General features: G+C 46.8%; 1 protein-coding gene across 1 annotated transcript in view; it reads left to right on the top strand.

The window, feature by feature from the left end:
* NUTF2 (nuclear transport factor 2) overlaps positions 1–14,972 on the top strand; it is a 53,025-nt gene that overhangs the window by 15,874 nt on the left and 22,179 nt on the right. The window contains exon 2 of the mRNA XM_073581717.1: positions 651–773. Within this exon, the coding sequence (XP_073437818.1) occupies positions 675–773 (99 nt within the window). The 5' untranslated portion in view covers positions 651–674. The remainder of the gene's footprint in view (positions 1–650; positions 774–14,972) is intronic.

Below are 14,972 nucleotides of genomic sequence, written 5' to 3'. Positions count from 1 at the left end.
TTGACAGGAGAGAGACCATTAGTTGGACAGCAGAGTTTAGAATAGACTGGTGGGGGGTGCTAGCGTGGAAGAAAGGAGGCCACAATTCAGGAGGTTGCAGTAGTCAAGGAGGGAGATGAGTGCATTGACTAGGGTTTTTGCAGATTCTTCGTTGAGAAATGTGCAGACATGAGAGCTGTGTCACTTTGATTATCTCATACGATTTTACCTTACCTATGAGAAAAACAGCTGCATCACAACACTGCCTCATTCATGTGACTAATGCAGCCAATTACTGGCATCAGCAGAAATGTTTCCATTTGTGGTTTATGACCATTCACATGCCCGCTGAGGCCATTGATTAGCAGCAGTGGTGGCATGACTAATGGATGTGATGTCACTCAAGCAGGACTGTGAGGAACCACCAGAGCAGCCGGTGATTGAATAGGTAGGTGTTTGTCATACAGATGACTGTGAATGTTGGTTTTTGCAACAGGTTTACTCTAATATGCTCATAGGCCCGTGCTGTTACCTGTGTGATCGGCCCAGAGGAATGGTGTAGCCATTGTAGGCACCCCCAGTATGGACAGTCGTTGTATAATGTACCTGTGAGATGTGGAGAGCTTTATGGTTGATTATTCACTTTTTTTTTTTTCCTCCCTTTCATCCAGGTTTCAGTCGTAGAAGCGTTCAGAATGGACGACAAGCGGATTTGGGAGCACATTGGCTGTAGCTTTGTGCAACATTATTATAATCTGTTTGACACTGATAGAGCGCAACTAAAAGCAATATATGTGAGTATCTGACTGTATTACACATCTGTTAGGGTCTAAGAATGTGTTCACATGGTGTGGTTTTAATTTTTTTTTTTTTTTTCCCCCGTTTTGTGCCTCATTGGGGATTTTACCCCCTTCACCCCCAAGCCTGTTTTCAACTTTCTGACCCGGCCAAATTTTACATTTCTGAACAGTGTCCGTTTGAGATTATAACTCTGGAACGCTTCAATGTATCCCGCTGATCGAGATTTTTTAGATTTTTTTGTGCCATATTGTTTTTCATGATAGTGGTATATGGTAATTTCTTCAATACGACTTGCGTTTATTTGTGGGGGGAAAAAAATCAAAAACGGAAATTTGGCAAAAAATTAACATTTTGCAATTTTCATACTTATAGCTTGTATGCCCTTAAATCAGTGAGCTATATCACAAAAAAATAGTTAATAAATAACATTTCCCTCATGTCTGCTTTACATTAGCGCAATTTTTGAAACATGTTTTTGTTAGGAAGTTATAACCAGGGCTGTGGAGTCGGTAAGCCAAACCTGCGACTCCGACTCCTCAATTTCCCTTACAACGACTCCCACATATATCGCTTATATTTAAGTGAAAAATTTATTGTAGTACAATGTGAACATCAGACATTTAATCATTTCTATGATCCAATAATCAAGATATTTAGATAGAACATAATATCTATTTATTGGAATACAACTTTAGAACACAAAAAACTAATAAATTGTAAATATGTAATACACTGTATAATATCGATTACATACGGTACAGACAAGTTTGGACACGCCTTCTCATTCAAAGTGTTTTCTTTATTTTCATGACTGAAAATTGTAGATTCACTCTGAAGGCATCAAAACTATGAATTGAGGCTGGTTTCACATTTGCGTTTTTTTTCGCGGTATTTTAGCGCTAAATAGCGCATGCGTTTTTTTTCCCTATACTTTGCATGGGATGCGCTTATGTGCGCATACACATGCGTTTGTACGCGTTTTTCCGCGCATGCGTTTTTTTGCGGTATGCGCTCGGGCGCACAAAATGCAACCTGTTTCATTTTTTGTGCCTCCGACTTGCCTCAAAAAACGCATGCGCGCGCAATGCGTTTTTTTACAGCAAGACACCCATTATAAGTCTATGGTGAGCATATGTGCGCATTGGCATGCTTATGTATGCGTTTTTTTGCACATGCGGTTTTTTTTTTACCATTAGTTTAGACAATGGAATTTAGGGGTTTGGGTTAGAGTTAGGGTTAGTTAAGGGGGGTTAGGGTTAGGGTCAGGGTTAGGGTTAGGATCAGGGTATGGTTTTGTTAAGGGTTAGGGTATGGTTTGGTTAAGGGTTAGGGTCAGGGTCAAGGTTAGGGTTAGGATCAGGGTATGGTTTGGTTAAGGGTCAGGGTTAGGGTTAGGATCAGAGTATGGTTTGGTTAAGGGTTAGGGTTAGGATCAGGGTATGGTTTGGTTAAGGGTTGGGGTCAGGATCAGGGTATGGTTTGGTTAAGGGTTAGGGTCAGGGTTAGGGTATGGTTTGGTTAAGGGTTAGGGTCAGGGTTAGGTTTAGGGTCAGGGTTAGTTAGGGTTTAGGGTTTGGGTTAGGGTTAAGTATGGTTTGGTTAAGGGTTAGGGTCAGGGTTAGGTTTAGGGTCAGGGTTAGTTAGGGTTTAGGGTTAGGGTCAGGGTTAGGGTTAGGTTTAGGGTCAGGGTTAGTTAGGGTTTAGGGTTTGGGTTAGGGTTAAGTATGGTTTGGTTAAGGGTTAGGGTCAGGGTTAGGGTTAGGTTTAGGGTCAGGGTTAGTTAGGGTTTAGGGTTTGGGTTAGGGTTAAGTATGGTTTGGTTAAGGGTCAGGGTTAGGGTTAGTAAAGTCATGGTTTGGGTTAGGGCCACCTAATGTTTGGAAAAAACGCAAACGCGGTAAAAACGCACTAAAAACGCATACAAACGCATAAAAACGCTGCGTTTTTTTCATGCATGCTCATAAAAATGCTTGAAAAAAACGCAGCAGTTGTATGCTTTTGTATGCGTTTTTTCAATGCGTTTTTTTGCGGGAAAAACGCGCTGCAAAAAAAAGCAAGTGTGAAACTAGCCTAACACGTGGAATTATATAATTAACAAAAAAGTGTGAAACAACTGAAAATGTCTTATATTCTAGGTTCTTCAAAGTAGCCACCTTTTGCTTTGATTACTGCTTTGCACACTTGGCATTCTCTTGATGAGCTTCAAGAGGTAGTCATCGGAAATGGTCTTCCAACAGTCTTGAAGGAGTTCCCATAGATGCTTAGCACTCGTTGACCCTTTTGCCTTCACTCTGCGTTCCAGCTCACCCCAAACCATCTCGATTGGGTTCAGGTCTGGTGACTGTGGAGGCCAGGTCATCTGGCATAGCACCCCATCACAATCCTTCTTGGTGAAATAGCCCTTACACAGCCTGGAGGTGTGTTTGAGGTGATTGTCCTGTTGAAAAATAAATGATGGTCCAACTAAACACAAACCGGATGGAATAGCATGCCACTGCAAGATTCTGTGGTAGCCATGCTGGTTCAGTATGCCTTCAATTTTGAATAAATCCCCAACAGTGTCACCAGCAAAGCACCCTCACACCATCACACCTCCTCCTCCATGCTTCACGGTGGGAACCAGGCATGTAGAGTCCATCCGTTCACCTTTTCTGCGTCGCACAAAGACATGGTGGTTGGAACCAAAGATCTCAAATTTGGACTCATCAGACCAAAGCACAGATTTCCACTGGTCTAATGTCCATTCCTTGTGTTCTTTAGCCCAAGCAAGTCTCTTCTGCTTGTTGCCTGTCCTTAGCAGTGGTTTCCTAGCAGCTATTTTACCACGAAGGCCTGATCCACAAAGTCTCCTCTTAACAGTTGTAGAGATGTGTCTGCTGCTAGAACTGTGTGGCATTGACCTGGTCTCTAATCTGAGCTGCTGTTAACCTGCGATTTCTGAGGCTGGTGACTCGGATGAACTTATCCTCCGCAGCAGAGGTGACTCTTGGTCTTCCTTTCCTGGGGCGGTCCTCATGTGAGCCAGTTTCTTTGTAGCGCTTGATGGTTTTTGCCACTGCACTTGGGGACACTTTCAAAGTTTTCCCAATTTTTCTGACTGACTGACCTTCATTTCTTAAAGTAATGATAGACTCGTTTTTCTTTACTTAGCTGCTTTTTTCTTGCCATAATACAAATTCTATCAGCTGTGTATCCACCAAACTTCTGCACAACACAACTGATGGTCCCAACCTCATTTATAAGGCAAGAAATCCCACTTATTAAACCTGACAGGGCACACCTGTGAAGTGAAAACCATTTCCGGTGACTTTTTGTTAATTATATAATTCCACATGTGTTCATAGTTTTGATGCCTTCAGAGTGAATCTACAATTTTCATAGTCATGAAAATAAAGAAAACACTTTGATTGAGAAGGTGTGTCCAAACTTTTGGTCTGCACTGTGTGTGTGTGTGTGTGTGTGTGTGTGTGTGTGTGTATATAGGTGTACGTGACTGGTGCTTAAAAAAAAAAAGGCGTGTAGGGTACCGTTACACCTAGCGATGCACCAGCGATCCCGACCAGCGATATGATGCGGTCAGGATCGCTGGTGCATCACTAGGTGGTCGCTAGTGAGCTGCTACACAGGCAGATCTCACCAGCGACATCGCTGGGGACGGGGGTCGCTACTTACCTGTCAGACGCGGCGATCCTGCGTCCTCCCGCCCGGCATCACGCGTCGCTTGTCGGCACCACAGGAAGCGCCGCAGGAAGTGACCAACGAGAAACGGTCTAGGAGCTTCTCGCGCGATCAGCGATAACCAGCGGGGGAGCCGGTCGGAGGTAAGTATCACATGCAGCGATATCGCAGCAATATCGCTGCAACGTCACAAAATCGGTGACTTTACAGCGATATTGCTAGCGATATCGCAGTGTGTAACGGGGGCTTTAGTCTGTGTGCTACCCGGCTTTCATTCTTTTTGATACAGATAAGATATGGAGACAGATATGGATAAATGGATAGAGCAGATTTCTAATCTGCTTTTGCTATTGAAAACATTATCTATGAGCTCAAAAACCTTTCAGGTGATGCGGTGTTTTTAAAAAGCTGATCTGCTTTGCAACTGAAAAACGTATCCTCAAAAACGCAGGAAAAACGCTGTGTGTGAATGTAGCCTTAAGGTACTGTCACACTTAGCGATGCACCAGCGATCCCGACCAGCGATATGACGCGGTCAGGATCGCTGGTGCATCGCTAAGTGGTCGCTAGTGAGCTGCCACACAGGCAGATCTCACCAGCGACATAGCAGCGGTTGGGGTCGCTACTTACCTGTCAGACGAGGCGATCCTGACGTCCGCCCGCCTGCATCCACGTGTCGCTCGTCGTCACAGCAGGAAGCTGACGACGAGAAACTGTCCAGGACGTTCTCGCGCGATCAGCGATAACCAGCGGGGGAGCGGTTGGAGGTAAGTATCACACACAGCGATATCGCTAGCAATATTGCTATAACGTCACAAGTTATAGCGATATTGCTAGCGATATCGCTTAGTGTGACAGGCCCTTTAGATCAGGAATAGAGCAGTCATTTTATAGGACATTTCATAACTTTCCCAAATTCCTATGAAAAAATATTCAGCACATTCTGCATTGAACTACTGTACCCAATTTATTATATATTTTAGGAGTCGGTCCATTTTATTCTGACTCCACCAAAATGAGCACAGACTCCACAGCCCTGGTTATAACGGTTAAGTTTTTCTCATTTTTCCAACAAAATTTGCAAAACTTTTTTTTTTTTTTATTTTTATATTTTGGGACCACGTCACATTTTGAAGTGACTTTGAGGGGCCTATATGACAGAAAATACACAAAAACCAACATCGATCTAAAAACTGCACCCCCAAAGTACTCAAAACCAAATTCAAGAAGTTTATTAACCCTTCAGGTGCTTCACATGAATTAATTTAATGTGGAAGGGAAAAAAATGAACAATTAACGTTTTTCTCACACAAATTTTACATTAGACTCAATTTGTTTTTTATTTTCATAAGAGTAAAAGGAAAAAATGGACCCCAAAATTTGTTATGCAATTTCTTCTGAGCATGCCGATGCCCTATATATCAGGGCTGTGGAGTCGGTAAGCCACAGTTGCGACTCCGTCTCCTGGATTTTATCAGGCTCCGACTCCGACTCCTTCATAAATGGCCAATTCATAACAACAAATTTACTGTTGTAAAATATTAAACATTGTGCTTATTCAGTTTCTCACCATCATATAAGTAATCAGACCACTGAGAGCAAAAACTACATTTATTAGAATACAGTTAGAATATAGCAAATAACTTTTATAAACTTTTCTAAACTGTAAGTAAATATGCAATAAACACTTTTATGCAGTTAATAAGAAGAAATCTATAAATTTGTCCTCAGAAAGATGGATTTTTGGTTCTTACCGTAAAATCTCTTTCTTTGAGCCTTCATTGGGGGACACAGAATACCATGGGTGTATGCTGCTGCTGCTAGGAGGCTGACACTATGCAAAAACAGAAAATTAGCTCCTCCCCGGCAGTATACACCCACCGACAGGCACCAAGCACCTCAGTTGGTGAAAAAGCAGTAGGAGAAGCAACGAGAAAAACTCGAAACATATGTACCAACCCAACAAGGGACTCTAAGTTGTACCGTGTTGGGTCTTAAACAGGGAGGGTGCTGTGTCCCCCAATGAAGGCTCAAAGAAAGAGATTTTACGGTAAGAACCAAAAATCCATCTTTCTTTATCGCCTTATTGGGGGACACAGAATACCATGGGACGTCCCAAAGCAGTCCCAAGGGTGGGAACAGCAAAAAGGAACGAAAGTAACCGAAAGGCTCAGGTCGGCCGATGCTCCACCGCCGCCTGCAGAACCTTCCTACCAACCACAGCATCAGACGAAGCCTGGGTATGAACCCTGTAGAACCTCGTGAAGGTGTGCAAAGATGACCAGGTTGCAGCCTTGCAAATTTGCATGGCCGAGGCCTGGTGACGAGCAGCCCACGAAGCCGCCACAGCCCGGGTGGAGTGAGCTCTTACTCCCGGAGGGGGCCGCTTTTCCTGAAGACGATACGCTTCCAGAATGGTAGAACGAATCCAGCGAGCGATCGTGGATTTGGAAGCCGGAAGGCCCTTCTGACGACCTTCAGAGATGATCAGCAAGGAATCGGACAGACGAAAGGAAGAGGTCCTGGCAAGATAGACACGCAGGGCTCTAACTACGTCCAGTTTGTGGAGAGACTTCTCAAGAGGATGAGACGGAGACGGACAAAAAGAAGGAAGGACGATATCCTCATTGATATGGAAAGCGGAAACCACCTTTGGAAGAAAAGAAGGAACGGGCCTGAGGACGGCTTTGTCCTGATGGAGAATGAGGTAAGGGGAACGACATGACAAGGCCGCCAATTCAGAAACCCTTCTGATGGATGAAATGGCGATCAAAAAGGTGACCTTCCAAGAGAGAAGGGACAAAGGGATGTCCTGGAGAGGCTCGAACGGCGCCTTCTGGAGAGCGCCAAGAACGAGGTTGAGATCCCACGGATCTATTGGCGAATGATGAGGAGGAGCCACGTGGGAAACCCCTTGCAGAAAAGTTTTGACCTGTGGTAGAGAAGCTAGCTCTCTTTGGAAGAGGATAGAGAGAGAGGAAACTTGGCCCTTGAGCGTACTGAGGGACAGACCCGCGTCCAACCCAGACTGAAGAAACCCAAGTATAGATGGGATAGAAAAGGACATTGGGAAGACTCCTTTATCATCACACCAACGGAAAAAAGCCTTCCAGTACCTATAGTAAATGCGGGAAGAAGCTGGTTTCCTGGCTCTGATCATAGTTTGAATAACCTGACTGGACAGACCTGATTCCTTCAGAATTGCGGTCTCAACGGCCATGCCGTCAAACTCAGAGACTGAGAATTCTCGTGGTAAAGGGGGCCTTGCGAGAGAAGGTCTGGACGGTCCGGAAGCCTCCAGGGAACGTCCGCAAGCATGTTGACCAGTTCCGCGTACCAAGGCCGTCTTGGCCAATCTGGAGCGACTAGAATCACTGGTACGCCTTCCGATTTTATCTTTTTGACCACCCGAAGGATCAATGCCAGAGACGGGAACAGATACGGAAGTTGAAACTGGGACCACGGAGTCACCAGCGCGTCGCATGCGATGGCTAGAGGGTCCCTGGACCTGGCTACGAACTGCGGCACCTTGTGGTTCATCCGAGAAGCCATGAGATCGACATCCGGGGTGCCCCAACGGTCGCATATCAGAGAAAACCGTGGGGTGCAGGGACCATTCGCCGGACGCTAGGCCCTGGCGACTCAGAAAGTCGGCTGCCCAATTTTCCACCCCTGGAATATGGACGGCGGAGATTGTCGGAACGTAACGTTCTGCCCAGCGTAATATCTTGGCCACTTCTGACACTACTTGTTTGCTGCGCGTGCCCCCCTGATGGTTTATGTACGCCACGGCCGTGGCGTTGTCCGACTGAATACGGACCGGCTTGCCGGAGACGAGGGGTTGCCAATAAAGAAGGGCCTGGAAAATTGCCCTGATCTCCAAAAGATTGATTGGAAGGAGAGACTCCTGCGGCATCCAGCGGCCTTGGGCCGCTTTCTGATGGAACACGGCTCCCCATCCTAGGAGGCTCGCATCGGTGGTGATGATTTGCCACTGAGGCGGAAGAAAGGACCTCCCTTGGAGAACTGACGCTGGCCGTAGCCACCAAGCGAGAGACTGCCTCACTCTGAGAGGAAGCCGAATAGGACGATCCAAGGACATCGTGGTCTTGTCCCAGGCTGAAAGCAGAGACAGCTGGAGGGGGCGAAGGTGAAACTGCGCAAAGGGCACTGCTTCCATGGAGGCCACCATCTTCCCCAGGACCTTCATGCAGAACCGAATGGGAATGGGAGCAGGCCTCTTGAGAGTTCTGATGCCCTTGGACAGAGTTGTAAAATTTTCCTTTGGAAGAAAAACACGGGCTAGCTCCGTGTCGAATTCCATACCCAGAAAGGTCAGACGCTGGGTGGGGATCAGAATGGACTTCTCCTTGTTGACCAGCCAACCTAGGCGGCTGAGAGTGTCCAGGGTTATCTGAAGGCTCCGGAGACAGTCCTGGCGAGACGAACCCTTGATCAAAAGATCGTCCAGATAAGGGATGATGAGGATCCCTCTGGAGCGAAGGATGGCCATGACGGTCGCCATCACCTTCGTGAAAACCCGGGGCGCTGAAGCCAGGCCGAAAGGAAGAGCTGTGAACTGAAAATGGTCTCCCTGAAACGCAAATCGAAGATACTTCTGATGTTGCCCACATATTGGAATGTGCAGATAGGCATCCCGAATGTCCACCGAGCAGAGAAATTCCCCGGGCTCCATGGAAGCAATCAACGACCGAAGAGACTCCATCCTGAAATGAAGAATCTTCACGTGGCGATTGAGCAATTTGAGGTCCAGAATAGGACGAAGAGAGCCGTCTTTCTTCGGGACTACAAAGAGATTGGAGTAGAACCCGGAAAACCGTTCGTCTGAGGGAACGGGAACAATGACTCCGGCGGAAAGGAGGGAGGAAATGGCCTGCAGAAAACCCGGAACCTGGGCCCGCTGTCGCGGAGGCCGAGACCGGAAAAACAGTCTGTTCGGGAGTGAAGCAAATTCGATTTTGTAAGGCCTGTTTCACACTTCCGTTTTTTCAAATCCGTCAAAATCCGTTGGTTTCCGTAAAAAAACGGATCCGCCATTTTTTTGCAGGATCCGTTTTTTTGTCCCATAGACTTCCATTAGTGGTCACAGCGGATCCGTCAAAAAAACGGATCCGTTTTTTTAAAAACGGATCCGTTTGCATCAGTTTCCGTCAAAAAAACGGAAACGGATCCGTTTGGCGGACACAAAAACGGAAGTGTGAAACAGGCCTAACCGGATGCGACGAGTTCTCTGACCCAAGCGTCGTCTACAACGGACAGCCAAGCATCCGCGAAAAAGGAAAGTCTGCCGCCCACCCTGGAAGAAATTCCAGGTGGGGGTGACCCGTCACTTAGACGAAAATCTGCCGGAATTGGCTCCTGCAGATCTGGAATATTGTCCTCTAGATCTCCAGCGAGGAGCGGGTTTGTAGGAAGGTTTCCTCTGATCCCGCTCCCTGGTGGCAGGCGGCCGATCCTGTTGAGTGGCTCTCTCCGTGGCAGGGAAGGGACGAAAGGGCCTGAATGGTCAAAACCCCCTTCTGTTGAAGGGACGTTTTGGTCGAGACTGGGGGAGCGAAGTACTTTTACCTCCAGTGGCATCGGAAATTATCTGATCCAGCTTTGCTCCAAAGAGCCTAGAGCCATGGAACGGCAGATTGGTAAGCGACTTTTTCGAAGTAGTGTCCGCATTCCATGACTTTAGCCAAAGGACTCGGCGTACAGCTACTATGTTGCTGTTAGCCCTTGCTAAGCAGCCGGCCGCGTCCAAGGAGGCGGCCAAAAGGTATTTTCCCGCCTGGTTAATCTGATCTGCAAGATCTGCCAACTCGTCTTGAGGAGCTGACGCTAAGATGCCTCTGCGAAGAATTTTGGCCCAAGCGGAAATGACCTTCACCACCCAGGCGGATGCGAAAATAAGGCAGAGAGAGGCGCCAGATGCCTCAAAGATAGACTTAGCCAGAGATTCAATCTGACTGTCAGTAGGATCTTTGAGCGATGCCCCGTCGGGCAGCGAGAGCACCGTTTTAGAGGCTATCCGGGATACTGGAGGATCTACCTCTGGAGCCTTGGACCACTTAGAGAGCAGTTCTGCGTCAAAGGGGTACAGAACGTCCAAGTACTTGCGGCCTGAGAAACGTTGCTCAGGGCGCTCCCAGTGTTTGGATAAGGTAGTATCGAAATCGTTGTGATTGGGAAATGTTCGAGACGGAGGTCTGGCTCGTCTAAGGAGAACCGAGCTTTCCTGAGCTGGAGCCTCATCCTGTTTAAGCTTTAGTGTTTGGAAGATAGCTGCAAGAAGACTATCGACCATGTCCCGCGTTTTAGAAACGCTGTTCCCCTCTGAGCTAGCTTCCGAATGAGAATCATCGCCTGACTGAAGGCTGTCCTCCGAGGAAGGAGAAGGAGGCCTGGGAGCGGAAGGGCCCTGCGAGCTCGAAGACGAAGTGGACAGAGCCTGCTTCCGAGAAGTCCTTCCCTGTCTGTCTCTCTGAAGGTCGCGGTCCGGTGCGGACGACTCACCCTGACAGGTGGTCGGGGCAGAGGTGGCTGAGGATAGCTGAGGTAACCGTTCTAAGACCTGGACCAGCGACTGTGATACTTTTGTCAAGTCAGAAACAGACTGTGACATTGTAACGGCCCACTCCGGGGGGAGAGAGGAGGGAAGAGCGCCCTCCGCCCGGGACTCTGTGCGTTCCTGAGATGCTGACATATTGGAAGGACTGCAGGGGGGGCAGAATGGGGACGACTGACCCGATGCCCACTTCTTTTTACAGCTCGCACAGGCGTAATAGGTAGCGGTGGGCCTGAAGCAGAGATCCCCTGAAGGGTTGGGCATAAGTGAACTGCACTGAATGGCCGCAGAAATTAGGGAATAACTGCCAAGGAGAGCTAATCCCTGTCCCAGAGCCGAGCCTACCGAGATTCTGTGAGCAGCAGAAGAAACGCCAAAGTGTCCCCCAAGCAGCGCAGGAAGGAGTGAACAACCAGGAAATCCTTGTGCTGGAAGATAGGGGGCGGAGCTTAGCGGCTGCGCCGTGATTGGCTACCAGCGACGGAGGGGGCATGACAGAGAGGGGAGGCTGGCATTCCAAAGAGAAAGAAGCCCTGTGATGGGCTAGAAAAGGCACGCTGAAAGAGCGCGCTGAGGAACGGAGGAGGGAGCAGAGAAATTCCCCTGGCTGAGGGGAAAGTGAAAGTGACGGCGCCCGCGCCGGCGCTGCAACCCCTTGCTCACCCCGACATACCGCGCTCAGGAAGTAATATGAAGCGGTCCCCTGCTTGCGACGCTGCTGCGGTGAGTGAAGGGATCCGCAGCGTCTCCCTGACTAGAAGAGGGGAAGGGATAGTGTCCGCATTCCATTGTGTGAGCGCGCGGCAGGCAGAAAGGGCGGGAGTTTCAAAAACAGTGGACCTGTAATCCCAAGGTTCAACTTCTCCCATGCACTGGAGCTTATGCGGGGGCCGGAGGGAACGTACAGGCACTTACCTGACGTCCCTGAAGAGGATGACCACAGGGGCCCACGGGGAAACGGCAGGCCGCTGGGAGGGGAAGGAGTCCTCTGTACCCGCATCCTGCAGAAGACGGCTTGAACCACCTGCGATCGCCGTCTTCCTCTCAGCCCTGTCCCGAGAGAGGGGTGAGGAGGGGGATTCGGCAAGGACCAGCCACCTGTCCACAACCCTTATCACCGGAAGGTGATAGGGAAAAGTCCTGCCTGCGGTACTGAGAGTTGCGATGTGGATGACACCACACTGCTCGCTCAGCCGCATGATATAGGAAATCAGGGTGATAAGTATACCCTGTTTCCCAACGGAAAAACCTAAAAGATAAAAGAAGAAAAGATTAAAAAGTTCAAACTAAACCCTGAAAGGAAAAATTGAATTAATAACTGCGGATCTGGGGAGATCCCGGTCCGCCTCCTACAGACACTAAGCACAAACTGGGGTGCTTGGTGCCTGTCGGTGGGTGTATACTGCCGGGGAGTAGCTAATTTTCTGTTTTTGCATAGTGTCAGCCTCCTAGCAGCAGCAGCATACACCCATGGTATTCTGTGTCCCCCAATAAGGCGATAAAGAAAAAGTATTGCCTCTGTCAGATCCTCCTTCATGGATGCCCTCAAATCTGATCTAATTATTTTGAGAGCAGAGAACAACCTCTCTACACTAACTTGTGTTGGTGGCAAAGCAGTAACCACTCGGGCAACATCTCTGACAATGTCAGGATACAGAGAATCGCTTGTTGCACTGTTATTTTTGATGAACGGTCAAATTTCTCAATTTCTTTTAGTGCACATGAAAAATTCTGCTGAAATGTACTGGCTGTGTTTCTTGATGGGGATGACTCTTCTATGCGGGAACGCTTTGGACGGTCATTGTGATCCAAATATTTTTCGAAATTCAATTCTTCATCAATTGATGATGAGGGTGAAGATGTGGCAGGACGACCAAATTCTTCTTGTTCCTCCTGACTGTTCTGCAACCCTTTCATCCTTACTGCTATTTCAAACAGAGCTTCTTTTCCTTTACTTAGCTGTTGATCATCTAGAAGAATCCGATGCATTGGGTCTACATAAACAGCTGCCAAAAGAATGTTATTTTGTAATAGTAGCTCCTCTCTCCGTTTCATTGATGTAGCAATGCCACTTGCAATTCTTTGGGACAGGCGAAACATCAGGTTCTTCCACTCCTTTAAGAAAATACCTGGAGTTAAGTCCTCTGCTTGTAATTTTTTAGTCACTGTAAATGGGTGCTCTAGCAATTTTTCCAGCTCAGTCACCTGATTCCACTGACTTTCGTTTAGCGTCAGTTGAGGGTTAGCCATGTCTACAAGAAAGGTTTTCAGTTCAACCAAGCGCTGAATCATAAAGTAAGTACTGCCCCATCGTGTGGCTTGATCAATAATTGCCCCTTTTCTAGCACGTCTCTTCAAAATTGAGTCAACTTTAGGGGTTCTGGCAACAGTAGCCAATTTTCTCACCTTGCCAATCAGTGCAGCAGCATGTCCTTCTTGCAGACTGTCTCTTATAGCCAGCTGTAGCGTATGCACAACACAGCGCATGTGATGAATGAAAGAACATATTGACACAGTTTCAACAAGATCATCTAAACTATCACGTTGCTGTTCATCTGAAGCAACTTCAGTTTGCTCCTCAGTTACAATACGGTGTTCCTCTATTTCAAACATTTCTGTGTCTGTGGACCCAGAATGTTCTTCTAGCTGCTGGTCACCATCATTACTCTCATTCATTAGCTTAATAGTACTTATCATATTTGAAGCATTGTCAGTTACGACAGAAAGAACTTGCTCTTTTTTAAGTTCATAGACTTGCAGAACCTTTTCCACCAAGACCTGGAGAAACTCACTGGTGTGATGAGCTTTGGTGTCTTTTACTGCCAATGTCTTGGTAACTATTTCATTTTTGTCACAAACAAATCGGACATTGATGGCAAAATAGTTCACTCTGTGACGTGTGCAGGCATCCATTTTAAGAAACAGAAAGCGTCCCTTGAGAGTTTTTTTAAGTTCTTCCTTTTGTTTAAAAGCTTCTTCGATTACTAATTTTCTAATACTCTCTCTCCAGAGAAACACCAAGCTTGCGGGCCATTTCCCCATTCAGACACACAAAAGCTGGTCGTGAAAATAATGAAATAGGCACACTATCCTTTACAACAAGCTCTATGATTTGTTTTTTAAATGTATCTACTGTCATTGTCACAGTAACTTTGTCACTGACAAAATATCTTGCAACTGATGGCTGTAAAGTTCTCTGCTCCATTGTTTGGCTGGAAGGGCTGGGCACTGGTTCATTGGTTTGGATGCAGTCTTTCTCATCCACTGCTTTCAGTACTTCTGGATGAAAGCGCTGTAAATGTCTCTTTAGATTAGAAGCTCTAGTAGGAGCATTTTTATCTTTGCCTGAATATGCACTCATCTTGGCTTCACAGCATTTGTTTTCGTCTGGATCATTTGTCATACACTGACAGACATAATGTTTTCTATCTTGAGTGATGGTGAAATGTTCAAACACAGCTGATTTAATGTGATGCTTCTTTGACATTCTCAGGTTTTTAATTCTGCATTCACAATCCAAATGACAATTGTTTTTCCTAAAAACAATTGTACAAAATTGCCAGGTCGTACAACTGATATAGTGGTCAGTAATACTGTTATTATTCCTCATGTACTCACAGTTAACTGATACAAAGTTTGTTGAAAGGATAATACTTCTTACAGTCTTCCTCTTCTGAGTAGCAGGCAGCTGTGAGATGCTTGGAAGACGCACACCTAGTATGATCTAGTCTAGAGGAGGAGCTTTACTACTAGGAATTTGCAACACATTTTCACTTTCAGTTTCATACATTGTAAGTAGGGGGGTTGGGGCAGCATGAGGTTAACCAAGTATAAGATTAGATAAGGGCAGTGGAGAACAGTGACACACAAGAAGTAAGAAATGTCTCGATCTCCAGCAGAACTGCTTATCACTGTTGTTCATAGTTTGATAGAACATATA

Source organism: Dendrobates tinctorius, unplaced genomic scaffold, assembly GCF_039654945.1.
Source record: "Dendrobates tinctorius isolate UK_male_01 unplaced genomic scaffold, ASM3965494v1 ptg000009l, whole genome shotgun sequence".
Classification (NCBI taxonomy): domain Eukaryota; kingdom Metazoa; phylum Chordata; class Amphibia; order Anura; family Dendrobatidae; genus Dendrobates; species Dendrobates tinctorius.
Note: the sequence above shows the minus strand (reverse complement) of the source record. Positions and strands in the feature narration are given on the sequence as shown.